This window comes from Pipistrellus hanaki (assembly GCF_964339955.1).
Source record: "Pipistrellus hanaki genome assembly, chromosome: 18".
NCBI classification, from domain to species: domain Eukaryota; kingdom Metazoa; phylum Chordata; class Mammalia; order Chiroptera; family Vespertilionidae; genus Pipistrellus; species Pipistrellus hanaki.
The window spans coordinates 39,744,825-39,769,123 of NC_140520.1; the positions used below are offsets into that span (position 1 = coordinate 39,744,825).

Genomic DNA, 24,299 nt, shown 5'->3' on the forward strand with positions numbered 1-24,299 from the left:
CCCCCACCTATAGAGCCATCCCCCACCTGCACAGCCAGCCCCCACCTATACAGCCACCCCCCACCTGCACAGCCAGCCCCCACCTATACAGTCAGCCCCCTCCTGTACAGCCAGCCCTGACCTATACAGTCAGCCCCCTCCTGTACAGCCAGCCCTGACCTATACAGTCAGCCCCCTCCTGTACAGCCAGCCCTCACCTATACAGCCACCCCCCACCTGCACAGCCAGCCCCCAGCTCCCCTGCAGCTGCGGCTCCAGCCGAGAGCTCGCCCAGATCCTAGTGGGGACCCCAGAGCCGGGATGGCCAGAGGAGGTGAAGTGAGGCCCCAATCCCAACGGGAGGGTCTCAGAGGAGCCCCATTGGAAGTGCACACCACCAGCTCCGGACGCACAGACAGGAGGCCCGTGGACAGAACAGGGCCAGGCCTCCGGGGGAAAGGTGCAGCTCTCCGCGTCTCGCTGAAAACACCAGGGACAGGCGGGCGCTCCCAGCAGAGGCAGGAGGGCTCCGCACTCAGCAGACGCAGGCCAGCTCCTGGCTCCCAGTCCGACCTCCCCACCCCGCCCGCGTTCTCACTGCCTCTCCCTTCAGGTCCACACAGGCCTGTCTCTACCCTGCACCCTGCCGACCCTGTCACATCCCTCCATCTCCTCCACACTGGATCCTCTCTCCAAAAACACAACAAGCAGCCAGAAAGCTAGCATCCTGCTCACACCTAGCGCCCTGCTCACACCTAGCGCCCTGCTAGCATCCTGCTCACACCTAGCGCCCTGCTCACACCTAGCGCCCTGCTAGCATCCTGCTCACACCTAGCGCCCTGCTCACACCTAGCACCCTGCTAGCATCCTGCTCACACCTAGCGCCCTGCTCACACCTAGCGCCCAGCATCCTGCTCACACCTAGCGCTCTGCTCACACCTAGCGCCCTGCTCACACCTAGCGCCCAGCATCCTGCTCACACCTAGCGCTCTGCTCACACCTAGCACCCTGCTCACACCTAGCACCCTGAGCGTACAGAAATCACCAGCCAGGACTGGCCGTCTGTTACTCCCTGACGACCCGCCACCCTGAGAGGAGCTGCGATCTCCCAGCTGAAAGGAACGGCAGGATCGTGTCCAGGTGACGTCACAGAACGCCAACAAGAACGTGGCACGTGTTCACCAGCTGGGCGTCTGCCAGGCTCTCCGTACTCACTGTCTGGTCCTGACCGCCCACGGCTCTCACATAGGTTCCTCCCAGCACCCGGGTCTGCACCGGGGGGCTGGCCGGCGGATGGGGTGCTGAAGCCTGCACCGTGCCTGTGGTCCCGCGGCCCCAGCCCTGAGGGCGGGCTGGGCACAAGCTGAGGAGTGAGGAAGGCGGCCTGCGGGAAGTGCCCGTGCCCGCGCTGTGACAGGCAAGTCCCCGCTGCAGACACGCTGCAGGCCCAGGTGTGCGTGTGCGTGTGCATGTGCGTGTGCGTGTGCATGTGCAGTGGGAACTACAAGGGCTGAGTGGACAGTCAGGAGTGTCCTGACAGACCCCCAACTGCAGCATGACCACAGCTGCAGGGCAGGCTCCCGCCCCTGTACACCTGAAACCCTTCCGAAAGGCGACACAGCTCACGTGCTGCCCTGACTCACTGGGATCTGAGAGGAAGGGGCTCTTACACCCCCCAACCCTCAGCCCCTCCAGGGGGAGTGCCATTGCCAGCACCGGTTCGCTGTGCCTCTGTCGGTCAGAGGCTGCTCAGAAGCACCCCGAGAAGTGGAGCCGTGGCCACACAAAACTGACACATGTCTGGATCTGCTCTGGTCCACACGGTGCAGAAAGCTGTGCAGCATCACACGCAGCAGCCCACAGGGAAACACTGCTGCTGCCTGAGAGCGGAGGGCCACGGGAAAGGTGGCGTGCACACGGTCACACATCGGGCAGCAAAGGAGCCAGACCTGGGCCTGTGCGGAGGGACAGGGCTGCGAGTGAGGGGCCCACTGCCCAGGAACAGCCAGAACGGCAGACCCATCGGCACAGAGGCAGGGGCTGCTGACGGCACAGGCTCTCCTCACGGTGAATGGATGACGCAATGTTCTGCCATTCGTCGGATCACGGCCGCACACTGGGCACATGTGCTGAGAGGCCAGAACACACACCCTGAGCAGTGAACGTCCGCCGTGCGAACTGCCTCTCAGTAAGCGTGTCGCTGTGCATGTAGGTAACCGCCTGCTTTGGTCTGCCACGGACAAGACAGTAGAATGGCAACCAGGCTGGGCTCTGCCGTGCCCTCCTCCAGGCGAGGCAGTCTCGGCTCCGGGCCGCTCAGCTCGCCCCCGGCCTCCTGCGCTGCAGCTGCACTGGTGCACTGATTCGCCAGAGGAACCACCTCGGGGGAGGGGCTGGGCTGGGGTTCTGATTCTTCATGCTGGTTCCTCCTCAGACATGAGTGTCCCCACGTTGTAGTAGCATGGCCACCCCTCAGAGTCCCCTCTCCGAGGCAGCAGCTTGAATCTGAAGCTCTTTCTGCATCGTGTGGGCCAGAGAGAGTCCAAACACCCCTCCATCTGGGACGCCTGGGAGCCAAGCTCACAGGTGACCCCAAAACAGAAACAGCACCAGTCTCCCAGGCTGAGATTTTTAAAGACATGGACACACATGCACAGAAACACACACACAGAGAGACACTCAGGGAGATACACAGAGAGAACACATACAGACACACACACAGATACACAGGGAGACACACACACAGACACACACACACAGAGACACTCAGGGAGATATACAGAGAGACACACACACACAGATACACACACAGATACACAGGGAGACACACACAGAGAGAGACACACAGACATACACGGAGGATAAAATAATAGAATATTAAAGTTTAGTTTCCAACTAGAACTTCCAACATTCAAAGACAATCCTTGAGAGGGGATGGTGTCCGGTGCACCGGGACCAACCCGCCCGGGCCTCACCACCCCCTGGCGAGCTGGCAGCTCGGGCACAGCTGTTGGGAAGGGCCCTCGCGCACGAGCACCGTCTCCAGAGCCAACTCCTCTCTCCTAACACACAGACGGGCGCTCCCGGCACCATCCCGGCCACCCGGCTCCCAGGCCTCCTCTCTGCACTCACAGCTCTTCCCGTCTTTAGAGTCAAAGGGTACGGGGCAGCGCCTCTCCATGCTCCTCAGGCATCTCGAGTGCCACCCGCTATGCCAAGTGTCTCCACGAGTGCCCTGGCACAAAGGGGCAGCTCAAGAGAAACAAGGGAGAGGAAGAGTGGCGCCCTGAGCACCAGGGCCCGAGAGGAGCCACGAGGCCATTACGCTCGGCCACCACCAGGCTGCCATGTGTGCAAACCTGTGTGGAGCAGACACAGCGGGTACACACCTTGTCACCACAAGCCGAGGGGTCACAGCACAATGCACGCTGTCACAATACCCGCTCTCACAATGTGCACTGTCTCAATGCACGGTCACAATGCGCGCCCTCGCAATGCACGCTGTCTCAATGCGCATGTCAAACGTGCGTTCTCACAATACACGCTGTCTCAATGCGTGCTGTCACAATGCATGCTCTCACAATGCCTGCTATCACAATATGTGCTGTCACAATGCGCAGTCACAATGCGCGTTCTCACAATGCGCGTTGTCTCAATGCACGCTGTCAAATGCGCGTTCTCACAATGCGCGCTCTCACAATGCCTGCTGTCACAATGCGCGCTGTCACAATGCCTGCTGTCACAATGCGCGCTGTCACAATGCGCGTTCTCACAATGCGCGTTCTCACAATGCCTGCTATCACAATGCGCGCTGTCACAATGCGCGTTCTCACAATGCCTGCTATCACAATGCGCGCTGTCACAATGAGCGTTCTCACAATGCCTGCTATCACAATGCCTGCTATCACAATGCGCGTTTTCACAATGCGCGCTGTCAAATGTGCATTCTCACAATGCGCGCTGTCAAATGTGCATTCTCACAATGCGCGCTGTCTCAATGCGCGCTCTCACAATGCCTGCTATCACAATGTGCGCTGTCACAATGCGCGTTTTCACAATGCGCGCTGTCAAATATGCATTCTCACAATGCGCACTGTCACAATGCGCGCTGTCACAATGCGCGCTGTCACAATGCGCGCTCACAATGCCTGCTATCACAATGTGCACTGTCACAATGCACGTTCTCACAATGCGCGCTGTCACAATGCGCATTTTCACAATGCGCGCTGTCACAATGTACGTTCTTCGATGCGCGGTCTCAATGCGCGCTCTCACAATGCCTGCTATTACAATGCGTGCTGTCACAATGCGCGTTCTCACAATGCGCGCTGTCGCAATGCGCGCTGTCACAATGCACGGTCTCAATGCCTGCTATCACAATGTGCACTGTCACAATGCGCGTTCTCACAATGCGCGCTGTCAAATGTGCATTCTCACAATGCGCGCTGTCACAATGTGCATTTTCACAATGTGCGGTCACAATGTGCGTTCTTAATTGCGCGGTCTCAATGCGCGCTCTCACAATGCCTGCTATTACAATGCACGCTGTCACAATGTGCGTTCTCACAATGTGCGCTATCGCAATGCGCACTGTCGCAATGCGTGCTGTCACAATGCGTGCTGTCACAATGCACGCTGTCACAATGCGCGTTCTCACTATGCACACTGTATCTCTGAGGGCAACAAAGCAGACATCCTAGATGTGAACAGACCTGGTGGCCAAGTTGGTCTCTGCGGCCCCTCCCACTCACAGTTGTCCTCTCCCGCCTCCCAGCACACTGCACCCAGCCCTCCCCTTCTCACTCCCCAAGTCTCCTCCACCCCCTCCGTGGCTCCCCACCCCATCACGGTTCCCCCCATCCCCCGCAGTTCCCATACTCCCCACAGGGCTCACCCCTTCCCCACACGCCTGAGTAGGGCAATGAGTGCCAGCAGAAGCCCTCGCTCCCTGGCTGGCCAGATGGCACAGGACCCTTCAGGGCATCGCATGAACCCCAAGTCCTCAGAGCCCCTGGCCCCAGGGTCCTCATGGGACTCGGATGGGACAGGGTTCTTTTAAGGGCCTGCGGATCACCCATGGACGCCTCCACCCGCCGTGTCCAGGGCCGCGGTGGGCCTGTCAGAGCCTGGACCAGACTCTAGGGGCGGGGCGGGTGGAGGGGAAGGACCTGGGCTTGGGTCAGTCTGGGCTGGGCTCCGAGTCTGGGTTCTGGTTCTGCCCACAGCGGCACCGTGAGGGGCACGGGCCAGAGCCTACCCCGAGGCCCCCACTCCTCCTCCCTCGGTCCTCACACTGGGGCTCCCGCCGCAGAGCTGTGGTTACGTGTCTGTTCCTGGGCTCCGTCCCTGAACCGGTGCAGCCACCGGCCCAAGCACCCGGTACGAGGCCTGGCCTCAGATGTTTAACCTGTGGCAGCTCTTCTGTGGAGGGAGCCACGGGGAGGGGGCTTGTGGGGAGCGGGAGAGGGGGCGGGCCGTGGGGAGAGTGGGGGCAGCCGTGGTGGTTCAGCCAGAACCGGGAGATGTTAACCAGCTGTTACCCCCAGGCAGCCCGGCCTCCACCCCCACTACCAGCTGCCTCACACCCACGGGGGCCCACCCGGTCCTAACCGCTGTCTCCATTGCAGAGCATTGCAATGATTTCAGACACAGTGATCGGGGAAGCTAAAGGAACAGGAAGCCTGACAATTAAGTCACAGCCACCATTTCTGTCACCCAAAGGTGGGAGGAAAGGGGTAAGACGAGCCACGCGGACAAAGAGGCCATCGGCAGGAAGAGCCCGCAGGGGCCGGGGGCGCAGAGAGCAGGGGGCCAGCTCCTGTGGGAGACGGACAGGCGGCCTGGAGGTTCCTCCTCGGTCTCTCGGCTGCAGTGTGGCCGGACACGGCCGTGCACAGGCAGTGCTCTGCTCAGGGCCGCTCGGTGGCGGGGGAAGGTGAGACCACGACGCGGGCACTGTGGCTTCCAAGCCAATGCTCTGGGTACGAGGTGACAGAGTCAGAGCTGGAAGCCCAGACCCAGCGCCGTAGCTCCCTGTGTGGTGCCCCTCACTGGGGCCGGACCCTGCAGGCTGTACGGGGTGCAGAGGCCAGAGGGGCAGCAGGCAGACGGCAGCAGAGCCCAGCTCCTCTCCTGCGCTTTCCACTTCCCAGACGAGCGAGAGAAGCCGCCAAGAGGCGTGGGGGAGGTGGCAGCTCCAGCCGAACGAGGGGCCGGGGCTGGATGGATTGTCTGGAGGCCGTGAGTACAGAGGAGCCAGCGAGGGAGAAGGAAGGGGCCCAGGACAAGGACGGGGAGGGGGGGAGTGCAGAGGAAAGCTCTGAGAAACCAGGGAGCCTGCCCGCTGCCCGCCCTCGCCCGCCATCCTGAGACACCGGCAGAGCCGCAGGCTCTGATGCCAGGTTTTCCACGGCTGAAGTGGTGTCTCCATCAAGATTCTGATGGAGCGGCAGAGTCAGTGGTAACCCGGAGCTGAGCAAGCACCTGCCGAGTGCCTGCGCCTGCCACACAGCTCCGCGGCACCCCTCTCCACAGTTCCTGTGTCCCCCCGTTCCAAAGCACCGTCCACAGGGAGCCCCGGGCACCGTCCCTGGAGCAGGAGGCCTCGGGTGCCCCCACATGCACAGCCTGACAGGCCTGTCTGCTCTGGCCCTCAGACGGCTGGCGGGGGCTCTGCCCCCTCCCCCAGAGCCAAGGAGGCTCCAGCCAGCGACCACCAGGGCACACGTCTCAGCGGGGACCTCTGTCCGCCCGTCACGCCTGCAGCAGGATGGCCGAGAGGCACCCGGGGTGGAATGCTGCCACTCATCAGCCTCGGGGAAGCACGCCTCCCGCACACTCCTGGCTCCTGACCGCAAGGCTCCCGGGGAGCAGGCAGGGTGGGGCCGCCGAGCCCGCCAGGAAGCACTTGGAGGACCAGCCATCCGGTGCCTGGAGCGTCCCCATCTCAGCACGGAAGGAAGTTCCACATCGCGGAACCCGGTCCCGGGCCAGCCCCGCGGCTGGTGGCCCTGGGTGCAGCGCCCCCCCTCCACCTGGTGGCCTGCGGCAGGCGGCAGACAGCAAAGGGAGGGAGAGCAGGTGCTGGGAGAGCGAGACTAGCCCCTCGGGACGTCCCAGCGGGAGCCCGGCCACCCCCTCCCGACAGGGGTCCAGGCACACGGGACCCGGCACTCAGCCACCTCCCCGCCATCTGCCAGGACAGATCGGTGGAGAGTGGCGTCTGCTCGGCATCACCACGCCCCAGCCTCACGGAAACATCAGCACCTCTTTCTGTGCCAAGTCCAAGCCCCGCGCCCTCAGCAGTCTGATCCTCGGGGCCGCCTCCCCAGTTTACAAACCAGACCTCAGGAGAGCACCCCTCGCCCCGCAAGGACCCGGCCACCAGGCGCCCTCACTCTTCCCAGACCCCAGGAAACTTCTGCTCAAAGGCAGCCGAGCCCTGGCCGGTGTGGCTCAGGTACAGAGCTCGGCCTGCAGACTGAAGGGTCCCGGGTTCGATTCCCATAGTGGGCTCGATCCCCAGTAGGGGGCGTGCAGGAGGCAGCTGATCAATGGTTCTATTTCATTATTGATGTTCCTCTCTCTCTCTCCCTCTCCCTTCCTCACAGAAATCAATAAAAGTTTTGTTTTGTTTTTAAAGTAAAAGAAGCCCTAACCAGTTTGGCTCAGTGACTAGAGCATTGGCCTGCAGACTGAAGGGTCCCAGGTTCAATTCCTGTCAAGGGCATGTACCTTGGTTACAGGCACATCCCCAGTAGGGGGTGTGCAGAAGGCAGCTGATCAATGTTTCTCTCTCATTGATGTTTCTAACTCTCTATCCCTTTCCCTTCATCTCTGTAAAAAAATCAATTATATATATATATATATATATATATATATATATATATATATATATTTAATTTTTTTTTTTTAAAGGCAGCTGAGAGGTAATTAAAGGAAAAGAAAGGTACGAAACAGTCCTCTATGGTTCTTTTACCAACGTGTCTCCTCCAACTCTGGCTGACTGCCGGCTTCACATCTGCCCAGGCCTCAGCCCGAAGCAGGAGGGGCACGCAGAGAGCAGGGGGACAGCGCCCCCGGGAGCGGGCGGCCCGGCACAGGCCCCTCTGGTCCCAGGCCGAGCTCTCCCCGAGTCCAGCCCGGGGCTGCGCTGCAGGGAGAATAAGACTCAGTAGAATCGCACATAAACTGTAACTGTCGTGTGAAGGGCCCCACACGGTGGGCACGGTGCATGCTGTGTCCTGCCGGGTCACCTCCGGGCCGTCCCCCGCCTGGGCAGCACTGGCCACTGGACACCCCCTGCAGGCCAGCAGCTCCGGTGCTGTCACTCTCAGCCCGACTGGCCTCACGGCTCTGCTCGCTCACAGGGCAGCTTGCCCCGGACTCCGGCCTCGGCCCTGCCGTGTTGTGCCAGCCGCACTCCACAGCGCGCCCTGCGACAGTCACACATGGAGCTCGAGGGGACAGTCTGGGGATAATTCGTGAATGTGAGAGTTCCCACTTCAAAAGAAATCAGTGTATGATATTCCGTTCTGTGGAAAATTTTAAGCAGCACGTGGCCCGACATGCACCATGTCCGGTGGGAGAGGCCGTGGCCGATCAGAAAGCGGGCGGCCTCGGTGCCACTGCTGGTCGTAAAGGCAGCTGCCCTCCCCGATCCCACAGAGTCAGCGTCCCACCACTCACTGCTATGCACAGCCTGGATGGAGACAGTAATGGCCAGGGGACAGAGAAGCCTGCCTGCCCCTCCCGCACAGACCTGCAGGGCCCTTGGGGAGGCAGAAGGCAAACGCCAGCTCCCCAGAGAGCAGGGCCCCCTGCGGTCACAGCCACGGTCCGGCTGCCAACCCCTTCCTCCGGCCCCCCCCCAGCCCGGAGCCCCCGGACGGGAGAGAGTGAGGACGCCCTCTCCGTGTGGGCAGCGTGTCCTTCCGGCGCAGAGCAGGTCAAACCCCTCAGCAGACGCTCGCCTGCGCACTGTCCCCGCGGCGCTGCGGCCTGACCCCCACCAGCTGCCACTCAGCCGGCGGCCGCGGCCACGAGGACATAAAACCAGAGCCACCGCGGTCTGAGAGCTAACGCACACGTGGACAGACCACGCTCCAGCGAGCGCCCACGCAGGGCGAGGGGGCACAGGGCACACCCTGAGCTCGGTGCGGCTCCCAGGAGACGGGGCTGGGGCCGGGCGGCTGTGGGGCTGGCACCTGAGTGGCCAGAGCGAGGCTCGGCTTTCTGGCCGCTCAGCCACGCACGTCCTGGCCTGCGACCTCAGGGCCTGCGGAGCAGACTGTGCCCAGGTTTCCAGGGCAGCTTGGTGCATGGTGGGGGGAAGGGCAAGAGCCAGCCCAGTGAGGTGAGAAGGACCAGAACCAGAGCCACAAAACCAGGGATGGGACGCGGACAGCTGAGAGGCAGTGGTCAGATGCAGCCAATCAGAGGGAGACTTCCTCGGACCGGTCATCCTCTCCCACCCGCAGCCGCTGACTGCCAGGAGCACTCCTGCGTTGTTTAATTAGCACAGATGCCGTCTCGGCGGCTGTCACCTGTGCTTTACCCCATTTAATTGGATTCCTGAGGCGTCCTAACTGAATTCATGTTCTCTCCCCAGGGGAATAAGTACAATTTTCTGACAATGTCTTTCCGTCCTTCCCTCCTCTGTCCAGCTCATCTGACCTCAGCTCACGGGGCAGGAACCAGACGGACTCTTTGTTCCGCTTCCCTCGGCGAACGCCAGCTGCTCCCAGCCACGAAGTAGCCGAGAAGAGCCACCAGGACAGGCTTCCCGTGCCGAGGAGGTGGGGCAACGAAGGAACGCTGGACGTGAGGGAGCGCCTCCTCCGTGCGACGGAGCCCCCAGAGCTCCCGGGGGTATGTGACGTCCAGCCAAATGCCGACGACCAGCCACAGCAGCCGCGAATGACACGCGTCACCGGAAGCTAAACCCCGGCAGGTTATCGTTCACACAAAGCGATGGAAGAAGCAACAATAACTCGCACTGCTGCCAGCTTATAAAAAGGGGGATTAGTCTAAAACCGAGTCCATACAAAACACCGCCCTTCCAGAACAACGCCCGGAGGGAATGCTGGGCCCCATGTGAGACCTTCAGGAAAACCACAGCCGCCTCTGGTGCCAGCCCAGAGGGAACAGGCCGGTGGAGCCCCCAGAATCGGTTCTTTCCTAGGAGGCGTGGCTGCAGCTGACGGGGTCCGGGAGCGAGAGGTCTGTGTGGCACATGCGGACATCAACAAACGGGAGCACGGCGAGCAGGCCTGCCTTCGCCGTCAGCGCCGTCCGCGCCAAGCTCAGGCAGCGAGGACGCAGAGGCAGCGGCAGCAGTGAGCAGGCTGGGGAAGGTCGGGCAAATGGTGGCCGGGGCTGGCCTCGGAGCTGAGGCGGGGACCTGGGTCTCCACCAACATCATGACATCCCGTCGCCGTGGCCACTCCCATCGCTGGTATTGTTGACATCGACGTTTCCACCTGGGGCCGGTCTGAGGACGCCACAGAGGAAACGCAGGAAAGGCCGCGGCGGAGGGAACAGGAAAGGCCGCGGCGGAGGGAACAGGAAAGGCCACGGCGGAGGGAACAGGAAAGGCCGCGGCGGAGGGAACAGCCAAAGCAAACAGGAGCGCCTGGCAGGAGAGCGGACGGGCGAGAGGACCGTGCCAGGAAGCAGGGGGCATCGGTGTGCAAGGGACGCTCCGGTCCCGGCCCGTCCTCCAGGCATCTTCCCGCGTCCGCTTCAGAGCACCTCACTCACCAGACCCCGTCCGAGCTGAGACGCTGAACAACTACCAGAGTAAGAACCGTGGCCCTGCTCTCACCCGACCAGACAGTGCTGCCGAAGTCTGCCCGTGACCCTGAAGCTCCTGCTTCTCCACCGAGGCCACGTGCTCCGCTCCGGTGGAGGCGGACTGGCTGCTCCGTCCACCCAATCTCCCCGAAGCCAGTCTCCCCTCAGGAGTGTCCCCGGGTGCCCTGCCGGAGCCACGTGTGAGCGGCCGCTCGCCAGGGGGTGCACTTTCCCCGAGTCCCGGCGTCACTTTCCCAGAAGGAGCAGCCCTCGGGGCGCTGCGCCCAGGACCCGCCCTCGCAGGGACGTCCCTTCACTCCCCAGCCCTGCCCGTGACCCGGCCGCCGGCCCTGCATGCACACCTGGGCCAGCGTGACGACACACACGTGCCACTGCCACCAAATCCGCTCTCTCCGTGGTCACCACGGACGACGTGGGCAGCTGCCCGTTTCCAAAGCATTTTCCCACGTTCCTCACCGGGTGCCGGTAACGACCCCACCACACGAGCAGACAGCACCGCCGCCCGTTTCCCCGGTGAGACCGAGGCACCCCCGCCCGGCCGCCCGCAGGTGCACTGAGCAGCGCGGCTCGGAGGCCGGCCCCGGGGCTGGCACGGAGCCCGGGCATCCTTGGAAGGCGGAGCCGCTGAGGCTGACAACTGCTAAGTCACATCAACCCACCTCCCAGGGAGTGTCCCCAGGGACACGGTCCCCGGGGTCTGCCGGCTTACCTTCTGTCCCCATGAGAAGTCACGGTGCTCTCATGAAGACCCAAAGGTCTCCCCGGGGACCCACCGTCCTACTGAGCCTCTCCCGTCTGAATCCGCGCCTGCGATGGAGGTACCTGCCCTGAGAACCAGCCCCCCGACCAAGGCCTCTGCATCCGCACACGGAGCACAGAGCAAGCATCAGACATCAATCAATACCAATGCAGGCACACCTATCGCCTCTGACCCCAGAGCAGTGAGGAGAAGCCCTGGAAATTCGGGAAGCACTTCCACTTCGCTCACAACTCAGGGGGGCTCCATGGGCAGAGGCGAGCCTGCCCATCAAGGAGAGTTTTGTCTGTGCGGCCGCGTGAGGCCCGAGAAGCAGTGTCATTTTTATTTTATTTTTTTAAATATATTTTATTGATTTTTCACAGAGAGGAAGGGAGAGAGATAGAGAGCTAGAAACGTCGATGAGAGAGAAACATCGACCAGCTGCCTCTTGCACACCCCTTACTGGGGATGTGCCCACAACCCAGGTACATGCCCTTGACCGGAATCGAACCTGGGACCTTTCAGTCCGCAGACCGACGCTCTACCACTGAGCCAAACCGGTTTCGGCGCAGTGTCATTTTTAAATCCCTGTCAGCCTGGGCGACCTGGGCGTGTGCAGGCTCTGGGCGTCCGGGCGAAGACTGCGGACAGACCACCTCGCAGAGGCCCTGCGCCGGCTCGGCGAGAGGGAGCTCTGATGGCCACTGCCCGCCCTGGACAGCGCTGCCCCGGCCACAGCCCGAGAGGCGGGGCACACCACACGGCCGCCTCCGCTCTCGGGAGGTGGCACCGCCCGAGGAGCCGAGCAGGAAGGGGACCCTCTGCTGGGCAGAGCGCGGCTGCTGGACAGGGAGTGCCCACGATTCTGCTGGAGAAATAAAGCCCACTCAACACCCATCTGTTACCAAGCAGCCTGGCCAGGAAGGAAGGAAGGAAGGAAGGAAGGAAGGAAGGAAGGAAGACCTGGGTTCGAATCGTGCCGAGACCCTGGAACCAGACCTGCACCAAGAGACCTGCCGCCTCCAGGCTGCTGCCCTTAGTGCCGCCAGCAGCCAGGCCTCTGTGCCACAGCCGCGGCGGCGTGAGGCGGACAGGCCTAGCCAGCGTCTTCCTAGAACGCCTCGCCCAGCGCGGCCAGCAAGGAGGGCCCTCTTAGGCCCAAGGCGCGTGTGCAGCAGCCCGCTGCTGGGTGGATCGGAATGTCTGTGGGAAGCACCGGCAGCCACCGGCAGCGGCTGCGTGGTACTCCGTGCTGCTCCCGCGGCCCTGAGCCCGTGGGTCATGAGGGGAGGCGGCCGGCAGGGCCGGCAGGGCCTGGCGCTGGGAGCAGCGGACCGTTGTTTTTAGGGCGCTGCGTGTCTGCTCTGAGTCGATGCCAGAGCGGTGGATGACAGCGCCTCCCCACCCCCGCCTCGGGCCGTGAGGGCGTGAGCCGGAAGGACTGTGCACTTTGCCCACGGAGCAGAGCTGGGGCCAGCCCGAGGGCATGTCTGAGCCGCCGACCCGACAAACAGAAGCAGACGTGGGAAGAGCGGCCACACAGGCAGGAGGCGCAGGAAGCATGCATGAGCCTGGGCAGGGACAGGGCCTGGAGGGGCTGAGGTAGGGGAGGCGGCCAGGAGGAGGGGAGGCGGCGGGGGGAGGGGAGGCGGCGGGGGGAGGGGAGGCGGGCGGGGGGAGGGGAGATGGCCAGGGGGAGGGGAGGCGGCCGGGGGGAGGGGAGGCGGCCGGGGGGAGGGGAGGCGGCAGGGGGAGGGGAGGCGGCCGGGGGGAGGGGAGGCGGCCGGGGGGAGGGGAGGCGGCGGGGGGAGGGGAGGCGGCGGGGGGAGGGGAGGCGGCCAGGGGGAGGGGAGGCAGCCAGGGGGAGGCGGGTTGGGGGACGGGGAAGGGAGGCTGTCGCGCCATCACGGCCGTGGCGGTGGGGCTCGGAGACAGGCTGGACCGGACCGCAGAGGGCGATGGTCAGGACCGGCCTGCAGAGCTTCACGCAGCCAGACGCGCTGCAGACGGGGATGACACAGACGGAGGCCCGCGGTGACCCGCCGCCCGCACGAGCGACCAGAACGTCACAAAGCCGCACTTTCAGCTCCGTCCGGCCTGCGCAGAGGGAAGGGTGACAGCAAGCCGGGGCACCAGCCAGACAGGAGTCGCCGGAACCCAAGAGAGAACCCAGGGCCTCCTCAGAACCCACCCGCCCGTGACTCAGCAGCCACGGGCCAGCTGACAGGAAGCCCTGGCGCCCTGGCTCCGGGCTCCATGCTCCCGTGTAAGCGGATTCCTTCCGCAGAGAACCGGAGGGAGAGCTGAAGGCAGAGCAGAACTCCCTGCACAGATCCATGCTGCGCTCACCTGTTACGTCACCTTACAAACAGCCAGTCAGTTAGGTTGTAAATAAAGAGAAAAGAGAAAGAATACAAAAATAATGGGAAATGGGAAAATCTACCACTTTTAAAAATAGGAGATTACAAATAATGTCAGTTTGGAACATAAACACTTTCTGAGGAGTTTTCATTCAGGGTCATTGGGGAATGAAGAAGATGGCCAACATGTAAGATGACATTGAATATTCTTTTCTGGTATGACGAACCTTTTGTAAGTATGCACAAGGAATGAATATTGCGTGGTTGGAAGGAAGTCAGAGAATAGATAGTTGAGTGGACTGGACTAGCAATTCACCTGAGTACGTCCCAAAAGACCCTGAGCAATGTAAGAGCCAGAAGGCCAGGTGCCGTGGAAATGAAGTGTGGGCGAAGCCCGCTGCAGCCGCGGGAGGCGAGGGCCCGGCGGACCCCACCCTGCTCCCCTGCGGGCGGCCTGAGGCGCTAGCCCCCGGGCCCGGCTGCCCCTCCGGCCGCCCCCACAGGGAGATGGACCCTCCGCGCGGGCCCAGCTACCGCATCTCCATCTCCCCAAACGCCGGCGACGCGAGTTACCAGCCAGCTCCTCGGGGACTTGTCACATCAAGACGAGTGGCCCTCAGCGGGGCCCTGGAACCCGGAACCGCCGCCCAGGCCCACGGCCCCGGGCCTGCGAGGCCTGCTTGGCGCAGCCTGCGGAGGAGAGAGCCGACGCTCGCAATGAGCTCCTTGGGCCCACGACTCAAAAGAACGTGGGTCGCTCACAAGAGCCTGGCTGGTCCCAGTGAAACACACACACACACACACACACACACACACACACACCCCGCCAGCTGAGCCCGCCCCCGCACAGCCCGGGACACGCAGCAGCGCTCAGCGCCACGGGGCAACGGGAAGTGTCCATCGCTAACCATCTCCGCGAGGCGCGTCCCTCGCAGGCAGGGCTCTGCACGCACGGCCGACCACGCACACGGGGCCCACGCTGTCGTAACTGAAGCCAAAGTACACCAACTCCAGACAAGCCTGAGGCCGCAGGAGGGGCGGCCGGAGGCCCGGGAAAGGCGCCCCACGCGTGTGGGGAAGAAAGCAGGCGACAAAGGGGCACGTGGGCCATCCGTCCTCGGGTGCGAGAGGCCCTGGTTGCCAAGGCTGTGTTCACAACACACACACGCGCGCGCACACGTGTGCCCCACCGGCAGCCTCTCCGCACAGAACCTTCCAGAAGGGCTGGAAGGACGCTGCCAGGGCTCCTCAGGGGGACAGGCCCTCGCCCTGCAGCCTCCGAGGTGAGCTCAGCACCACCCCTCCTAGTGCAGGCGCCCCAGGCGAGCGGCCAGGAGGAGGGGCGCACCCCGACGCCCCCTCCAGCGGAGGAGGGCACGCGGCTGAGGCCTGCCCTGCCCGAGGAGGGCAGTCGTGCATTTCCCGCAGAGCACATCCGCTAAACGGGTCGCTGCCCAGGAGCGGGCACATCAGACACGGCGGCCCGGCAGCCACGGCACCACCATTGATTTATGCCCATGCCCTCTCCCACCCACCCCTCCCCCCTCACCACGCTGCTGATCAGGCCCGGAGTTCTCTCTTCTTTCCTGTTTTGCTCAATCCCTTCACACCCCCAACGCCTCCCTCCCGCCTCCCCACCGGAGCTGTGCGCCTGCCCTCTGAGGCGGCTGGCGGTTCGGTTTGTCCATTGGATTCCACAGTGAGGTCACATGACACTTGTCTTTCCACAGTGAGGTCACATGACAGTTGTCTTTCTCTCGCGGACTTACTCACTTAGCAGAATGCTCTCCAGGTCCCCCCCGCTGCCTCAGGTGGTGCGTTTTCTTCTTTCTACGGCTGCACAGGATTCCTGGTGTCCACGGACCACTCGCCGGCAGTGGGCACCGAGCTGCTTCCAGATCTTAACTATTGTGCACTGCGCTGCTTTGAACAGGGGCCGCATGCATTCTTTGGAACTAGTTTTTTGGATTTTTTCAGATAAATTCTCAGAAATGGAATCACTGGTCATAATAAAGCATCACATGAACACCGTTTGCAGAAAGATGGAGCAGACACGTTCTACCAGAACCTCCCGGCTCTGTGTACAGAGCACGCGTAAGACGGACAGACGGAGAGGAGGCGGCAGACTCAGGGGCCCCAGCACCCAAGGACAGCATGGTCCTTGAGCTCCCTGGGTTTTCTCAGACCCAGGCTGGTTGCTGGAGAAGCCATGACCCAGAGACGCCAGCAGACACACCACACACATACACACACACACACACACACACACACACGCTCACGCACACACTCATTCACTCACACACTCATACGCACACACACTCATACACACACTCTCTCACATACACACACATTGCACACACACTCATACACACACACACACATCACACACACACTCTCACAGACACAAACACCACATACACTCACACACAGACACTCATACATTCACACACACAAACACACACACTCATACACACAGACACACTCTCACACACACACACACATGACTCACACACACACACACACACACACACGCCTCCAGAAAAGCCTGCTTCTCCCGCAGGAAGGGAAAGGCGGGAAGGGGCCTCGCTGGGCAGAACACTCACAACCAGCAGCTCTCACTGAGCCAAAGCCAGAGAAAGCCCCGTGTCCGCCGGCCCGGCCCCACCCACCGACACCGTCCTCGCCAGGCGGTGGGGTCCCCCTTCTTCCCGGGAGTCACACGGCCGAGGGGCAGGGGCAGCTCGCTCCCTGCACAAGGCGCCCGCCTCCTGGGGCGTCAGAGGAAGAGCCCGCCTGCCCCCGAGGGGTCAGCGGAGCCACGCCATGCAGACCCCCCATGGCAGCGGGCAGCTCCCTGGCCCGCCGGCTCACTGGGGAGGCTCTGCCTCCGACAGAGACCGAACTAACACCCGTCTCCTCACACAGCACCCAAAGGTGGCAGCACCCCCCTGCCAGGACAGGAGGACCCACCCTGCCCGGAAGAACGCCCACGCCGTGAGCGACAGCGTGAGCCGCCGGGTCTCCGAGGCCGCCTTCCCGAACGCACACCCCCGAGCCCAGGCCCCCGCCACCGCTCTCCAACCGGCCAGAGCCGCGGCCCCTTCCATGCCCGGGCTCTGCCGGACCGGTGCCCACCGCAGGGAGCGGTGGGGACCCTTGTCTGAGGGCAGCAGGCTCCTGGCCTCGGGGAAAGGCTGCTAGTGACCCGAAGCTAAGGCGGCTCCAGGTACACGGGAAAGCTTCCCACGCAGGCCTGTGCCCAGGGCACCAGGGTGGGGCGACGTGAGGCAGCCAGTGGGCCCGGGAGGCAGGAATGGAGTCGTGTGTGTGTGTGTGCGTGTGTGTGTCCCATGTGTGTGAGTCTCATGTGTGCGTGCGTGTGAGTTGTGTGAGTCCGTGTGTGTGTATGTGCACGTGTGTGTGTGTGTGGTGTGTGTGTGTGGTGTGTGTGTGTGTGTGTGAGTCGTGTGTGTGTGTGTCTATGTGTGTGGTGTGTACGGTGTCTGTGTGGGTGTGTGGGTGTGTGGGTGTGAGAGAGTCCCGTGTGTGTATGTGAGAGAGTCCCGTGTGTGTGGTATGTGGTGTCTGTGTGTGGGGGGGGTGTGGGTGTGAGTTGTGTGTGTGTGGTGTCTGTGTGTGTGTGAGTTGTGTGTGTGTCATGTGTGTGTGCGTGCACGTGTGTCTGTGTGTGTGTGTGTGATATGTAGTGTCTGTGTGTGTGGTGCCTGTCTGTGTGTGTGTGTGTGTGTGAGTTGTGTGTGTGTCATGTGTGCGTGCACGTGCGTGTATCTGTGTGTGGTGTCTCTGTGTGTGTGTGAGTTGTGTGTGTGTCGTGTGTGTGTGTGTGCGTGCGTGTGTCTGTGTGTGTGTGTGTGAGTTGTGTGTGTGTCGTGTGTGTGTGGTGTGTGGTGTCTGTGTGTGTGTGTGTGAGTTGTGTGTGTGCCGTGTGTGTGTGTGTGCATGCGTGTGTCTGTGTGTGTGGGGTGTGGGTGTGTGTGAGTTGTGTGTGTGTGTCATGTGTGTGCATGTGTATGTGTCTGTGTGTCTGTGTCTCTGTGTGTGTGTGTGCGTGTGTGTGTGTGTGTGTGTGTGTGGTGTGTGGTGTCTCTGTGTGTATGTGTGTGAGTTGTGTGTGTGTGTCGTGTGTGTGTGTGCGTGCGTGTGTCTGTGTGTGGGGGGGGTGTGAGTTGTGTGTGTGTGTCATGTGTGTGTGTATGTGTCTGTGTGTCTGTGTCTGTGTATGTGTGTGTGCGCGTGCGTGTCTCTGTGTGTGTGTGTGTGTGTGGTGTGTGGTGTCTCTGTGTGTATGTGTGTGAGTTGTGTGTGTGTCGTGTGTGTGTGTGTGCGTGCGTGCGTGTGTCTGTGGGAGGGTGAGTTGTGTGTCATGTGTGTGCGTGTCATGTGTGCGCGCGCGGGGAAGCAGGCAGCGAGTGACACACTGTCCTCAGCGTGGAGACAGCCAGCTCCTTCGTCAGGAAGGAGAACGCTGTCCTGTGCCCGCCTCCCACCGGAGGCACGTCAGCCCGAGGGGCGCGGGAAGGCCGACCGGGACCCTGCACTGGGCTGGCTCCCTCCCGAGAGGGCTGAGCCGGGCTGGGAAGCAGGAGGGGCCTGCGGGGGGACACATGGGCAGGAACAGCCCCTTCGGAAGCAGCGTCTCTCCGCCCAGTCCTGCTGCCGAACCCAGGGCCTCGGCCCCGCGCCCAGAGCCAGGCGGCGGCCCAGGCGGCGCAGTGGCTGCTGCTCCCCTAGAACAGCAGGCAGGCCTGGGCCCAGGCGTGTCGGCGATGGGAGAGGCTGAGACCACCGCCATCCCACACAACCTAGAGAGACGGGCCTCAGTCTCCCCCTCCGCAAAATGGGCGGCGCCTCCCAGGCCACCGCAAGGCTAAATCGCTGACCCGCGGTGAGTGCCGCTCTCAAAAGGCACCGCCCAGCGGGTCCTGGAGTGCCCACCACACGGCAGGTCTGCCTGGCACCTGTCGGCCGTACATGTGCCAGCACCCACCGCCCCGCGGAGCAGCTTCCCGTCCCTGAGGCTCAGAGCCGAGCCCCTCACGGCCATCGGGGCGCCTCTCGCAGAAGAGCTTGGCGCGGTGCCCGGGCAGCGATGGCTGTCTCAGCGCCCGCTGGGGTGTTGGTGCTCTGGGTGTGCCTCGGCCTGGAGGACGGGTGGTCCAGCCCGGACAGGGCACGGCAGAGCCCCGGGGAGCAGCAGACCAGGGTGACTGCATAGACAGCCTGCCTCCAGGGGCGCACTGAGCACGGGGTGCCCTGGGCAGGGCCCTGCCTGCCGCCGCCCGCCCTCGGGGGAGCTCAGGTCTCACCAGCCTCCAGGTGGAGTGTTCACGGCCCTGGAGGCACCGCCGCTTCCGGAGCCCAGGGGGCAGCACGGTCCCAGGTTCGAGGGAGTGAGATGGGTCTGGCAGAAACGCAGTAAGAAGCACCGGCCCCCCAGCGGGAGGACCGGGCTCACTGGGGCGCAGGGCTTGCTGGCAGGGCCTGGCACGAGGTGCGGAGAGCCAGCTGCTGCCTGCCTAGGAGACACGATGCTGACATAAAAACTGGAAAGGGAAGTGCATGCATCACAAGTCTTCATCAGTCCCACGACACAGACTCCTCCTGCTCACAGAAACGTCTGCCCAAGAACTTCAGAGAAAGAGGGCGCGAAGGTGCGGTGTTCGATCCTGACGGGACTGGAGGGCACAGACGCCCTCCACCCCCTCGTATTCCTGCCCAGAGAGCCCACAGCTATTTTAGGCCCACAGAGCAGTCACGCTGTCTGATTTGCAGCTTCAGGAACCGGAGTGATTCCACGGCCAGATCTTTAACCAGGCGTGTACCATGGGCCTGACTCATCAGGCGCCGAGCGCCACGGCTCCGGATGGAAACTGAACGGCGATTCTCGGGACAACAAAGGGCGCGGCGGCTCTGGGCAGGCCCCGTGCTGGGCACTCACACGCGGGACTCTCGCCGCCGCGGCTGTGACCGGCGTGTCCTCCTTACACAGGTCGGATGCTAATGAGGTTTAAGTCACTCGCCGAGGCCACGCAGCCAAGGAACCCGGAGGCAGGGCACGCGCTTGGTGGCGAGCCAGCTTCGCGCTACCACCCACCCGCGCTCTCACAGAGGGAGCCCACTCTCCTGTCAAGAAGCAGGAAGCGTCCCCTTCTCCCGCCCTGGATCCTGCGCTGGCCGATGGCCAACAGGACCCTGGGTCGCCTGGAGGTCAGCACTGCTCCAAGCACCCGCTTCGAAAGCCGCTGCTGGTGGGGGCACCGTGCCGGGAGGAGCCCAAGGACCCAGCGGCAAGGGCCCCCCAGCCGCCCTGCCGCACGGCACACGCCCTCGATGTGCGACAGGCCCCGCCCGCCTGAATCCCGACCGCGAGTCACCGGCAAATGGAACAGATGCCATTGGGGCCACCGGGTCCGGAGGCCGCTTGCTGGGCAGCAGCAGGGAGCCCGCTGAGTGCAGGGAGCCGGACCCGGCCTGTTCCAATGCAGCGACGGGCCTGGTGCCCATGACCTGCCCTCGGGACCACACCTTCCGCCCTGCTCACCGAGGAGGCTGTGCGAGGGGAGCTGAGGTGCTCCCCAGGCTGGCAGCCTGCTCCCCGCGGACGTGAGCGGAGTGCGAGCTGAGTGTGAGTGTGAGGGCCCGGCCACGCGTGAGCAGCACGGGGCTCGAAGAGCTCCCAGGCACCAGCTTGACCATCGCCTCCGCAGGCCTGTGGCTCCGCCCAGGCCCTTCCCCATCCCCGCTGTTTTAATCTAAAAAAGGCAGATAGCCGAAACCGGTTTGGCTCAGTGGTAGAGCGTCGGTCTGCAGACTGAAAGGTCCCAGGTTTGATTCCGGTCAAGGCATGTACCTTGGTTGCGGGCACATCCCCAGTAGGGGGTGTGCAAGAGGCAGCTGGTCGATGTTTCTCTCTCATTGACGTTTCTAACTCTCTCTCCCTCTCCCTTCCTCTCTGTAAAAAATCAATAAAATATATTTTAAAAATAAAATTAAATTAAATTAAAATTTAAAAAAATAAGAAAGGCAGATAACAGGAACAGTCCTGTTCCCACTGACGAGTCCGTCCGTGTGACAGTCCGTGCAAATCCAAACCCACTCCGGACGGAGGCACAGCGGCCGCGGACGCTCCGCTGCGCCTGGTGGCCGCCGTTCGGTGTCCTCACCGAGGGGAGCGTGGACGGAGGGCGTGGCAGCACCGAGGGCCACACACCCACCAGGGCAGCTCCCAGCCCAGCACTCAGAACCAGGCCCGCTGCGGAGGGAGCCGAGCTCAGCCGCCCAGCCCAGCTCGGCGAGCCATGGGCGGGGAGTCCAAAGTCAAAGCTTCAGCTTTCGATCCAGGTGGCCGTGCACGGGGTTACGGGACAAGAGGACCCGCGCCAGGGCAGCAGCGAGGGCCGCGAGAGGCTGTGCAGGAAAAGCACGGGATTCTGCTTCACTGAGCACGGTGTGCGGTGACCTGCACAGACTGACCCCGTGCCCTTCACCCGGCCACGGCCTCCATCCCCGCGGAGCCGGGAAGCCAGCGGCACCTGCCAGTCCCGCCTCCGCTTGTTCCTGCCAGCCTGCCAGCGGGGGAAGGGCCTGGCGCGCTCACCAAGGGTACCTGGCCTGGCAGCAGCAGCGCATTTCCATTTTACAGCCTGTGCTTTTCCAGAGCAAGCCAGGCCTTCAACCCCGGAGCCGGCGACTGTGGTTCCGCAGGCGCCCTGGGGAGGGTGGGAACAGCCAGCGCCCGCCTGCCAGGGGCACGTGGCCCACAGCGGCTTCCGCTGGGGTCTTGGCTGACACGGTTTAAACACGCAGGTGTCAGGACCAAGGACTGAAGCTGGGAACTAGGATCCAGGCCTCAAAGTCAGCCTGTCCTTCCCCCTCCACCCCATCCTGCTGAGAGCAGAAGCTGCGTCCCCTGTCTGGGTCTGTGTGGGAGCCCAGCCAGAAGCCCCTGATGGAGCTCCACTGGGAGGGAGCCCAGGAGGTCGCCACAGGAACTACAGCACACCCCCAGACACCCTAGACACCCCACAAAGACGCCAGGGGAGGGAGGGCAAGGCCCAACACGTTGGAGGCAAGCTTCGAGCCCAGTGCTTCCCAGCCCAGCCTCAGCCGCCTGCATCACGTCGCGTGGTGGCCCGTTAACGCCCACAGCCCTGGGCTCCCCCAGGACTCGCCCAGTTAGAATCGGGGTGCCAGAAAGCAGAGCTTCCTCTGGTGGTTCTCATGCACGTTAGGTTGTGAGATCAAATGCAGAGACTGCGAGAAAGAAACAACAAGGCTTACAAACATTTTAAATTTTCTCTCTTCTTACCCTCTTTCTTGAAAAATGGAGTGCTAGTGAACCAAACACGACGAAGCCAAGTTCCCAGCGTGCGTGTGTCCAAGGAGATTCAGTCACTAAGACAGTGCTGGGAGCTCAGACTTTAAAATGTAAAAAACCTGCTCACCAAGGCAACAGGCCGGACAAAATCTAACCCAAACGCCCCTCAGACCGACCAGACTGCCCTGAGAGAGCAAGGGGGGTCCGGCTGCACCCGGCCCAGCCCGCAGGGACACGCTCAGCCCGCCACGGCGCCCGAGGTCCGGCCGGGCCCTGCCGCGGCCACCACCTTGGGGGAAGGCTGCTCAGGCCCAAAGGCGGCAGATCCCCAGCACAGGCCTCGGGAGACCCAGCGCCGCTGCCTGCACAGCCAGAGCCGCCCCGGCGTCTCCGGAGGAAGGAGGCAGCCACCTGACGGCCCGGTCCTCCTGCATCCACCCAGCCTGAGGGGCAGGGGCGCGGACACCAGCTGTCCGTCCGGGAGGTGCGCCCTCGGAAGGGAGCCCGGCTGAGACCAGAAACCGGCTCCTCAGTGAGAAGCACATGGGGGGGCGGGAGGGGGGGGAGGCGCATCACAGCTCAGGGGCCACAACTGAGGCCCCGCCCCCTCCCAAGGGCAGGTTGGGGCTCTGGCCCAGCCTGGGATTTCCAGTCACCCCCTGACTTCACCAGCGTGGTGCCCTGCCAGCTGCTGAAACTTAGCATTGTGCCACAAAACTAGCAAACGTGTCCCCCTGCCCCCTTCAGCGCTGGCCCTGGGCCTAACCTGCCAGGGGCTGGCAAGATCGCCTCCGGGGGGAGTTGCAGCCCCTGTGAACGCTCCTGAAGCACCGCTCCGCATCGGTAGGTAAATAACACCAGAGCTCCCGCACCGCCCAGGACCACCAGGCTGTGCCAGCCACCAGGTGCCCTTCTCAGGGTGAGGGTCTGGGAAGTAACTTCATCAGTGTGGCCAGTGAGGACCGGCCTGCAGGGGGGAAGGGGAGGGTTTGCAGGGGGGAGGGGGAGGGGAGGGCCTGCAGGGGGAGGGGCAGGAGTGTGCAGGGGGGAGGTGGAGGGGGGAGATGGGGGAGGGCGGGCCTGCAGAGGGAGGGGGTGGGGGTCTGCAGGGAGGGGGAGCAATCCGCGAACTTCTCGGGTGCTCCACAATCTGGGGCAGGAGCCGCGGCTCCACAGAGGCCCTCTGCAGAGGCCGCAGCCCCGGGTCCAGGCGGGCCAGGTCGGCGGTCGCCCGCCCGGGGCCCCGCCCTCACCTTGGCCTCGAAGCAGATGCCGTGCTGGAAGGCGTCCTCGTTGTGCAGCGGGATCCGCAGGTCGTGCCCGTCGTCCACAAGGTTGTACTTGGTCTTGCTGGGCATGGTGCCCACGGGCTGCGGGCCGCAGGGCGCTGGGCGCGGGCCGCCCGGGCGCTGGGCCGCAGTTCCTGCCGGAGGAGGCGGCGGGCGCGGCGGCGGGGCGGCCGGACCGGGAAGAAAAGGCGGCGGCAGCGGCGGCGGCGAGAGCGCCTGTCACGGAGACGCCGGCTCAGCGCGGGCCGCTCCTCCTCCGGCCGCCGGCCCCGCCCCGCGCCGAGGCCACGCCCACTCCGCCGAGGCCACGCCCCGCGCGCCAGCGGAGCGGGAGCGCCCCCCTGCGGCCGACGCGGGACTCCCTGCCTTTGTTCCGGATTCCAGGTCGGGAGACCTCCTGGCTGGCAGAGCCCTGCGCGGGCTTGGTTGTGCTCTTGTTGGGCTTTGCAGGACGGAGGGCGGCATTTTTGTTTCTGCCCCACAGGAAGGCCCATGCTGCCCAACATGAACTCTGGGCCCCTCTGGGGAGCCGAGGCTGCCCCGGACTCCTGCGCTGTCCGGGGAGCAGTGCTGTCTGAGCGGACCCGGCGTGTGGAAGCCTCAGCCTCGCCATGGGCACAGGACAGGAGGCTCAGGCCTTTCCCTTCTTGGCGGACACCTTCAGGAGCCGGCCCTCTGCCTTCAGAGTCCTGAGTGCTAACCATTACACCATGTGGCCTGCATTCACTCTGCCTTCAGAGGAGCTGGAGCACCGGTTGCCTGCTGCTAGATGCCGGTTC

The 24,299-nt window shown here is 63.3% G+C and overlaps 1 protein-coding gene across 2 annotated transcripts in view; it reads right to left on the bottom strand.

Moving 5' to 3' along the window:
- NOS1AP (nitric oxide synthase 1 adaptor protein) overlaps positions 1-23,777 on the bottom strand; it is a 101,971-nt gene extending 78,194 nt beyond the window's left edge. For both annotated transcript variants that reach the window (XM_084867061.1, XM_084867060.1), the window contains exon 1: positions 23,485-23,777. In XM_084867061.1, coding sequence (XP_084723187.1) covers positions 23,485-23,589 — 105 coding nt within the window. In that variant the 5' untranslated portion in view covers positions 23,590-23,777. The remainder of the gene's footprint in view (positions 1-23,484) is intronic.
- Positions 23,778-24,299: the final 522 nt, after the last annotated feature.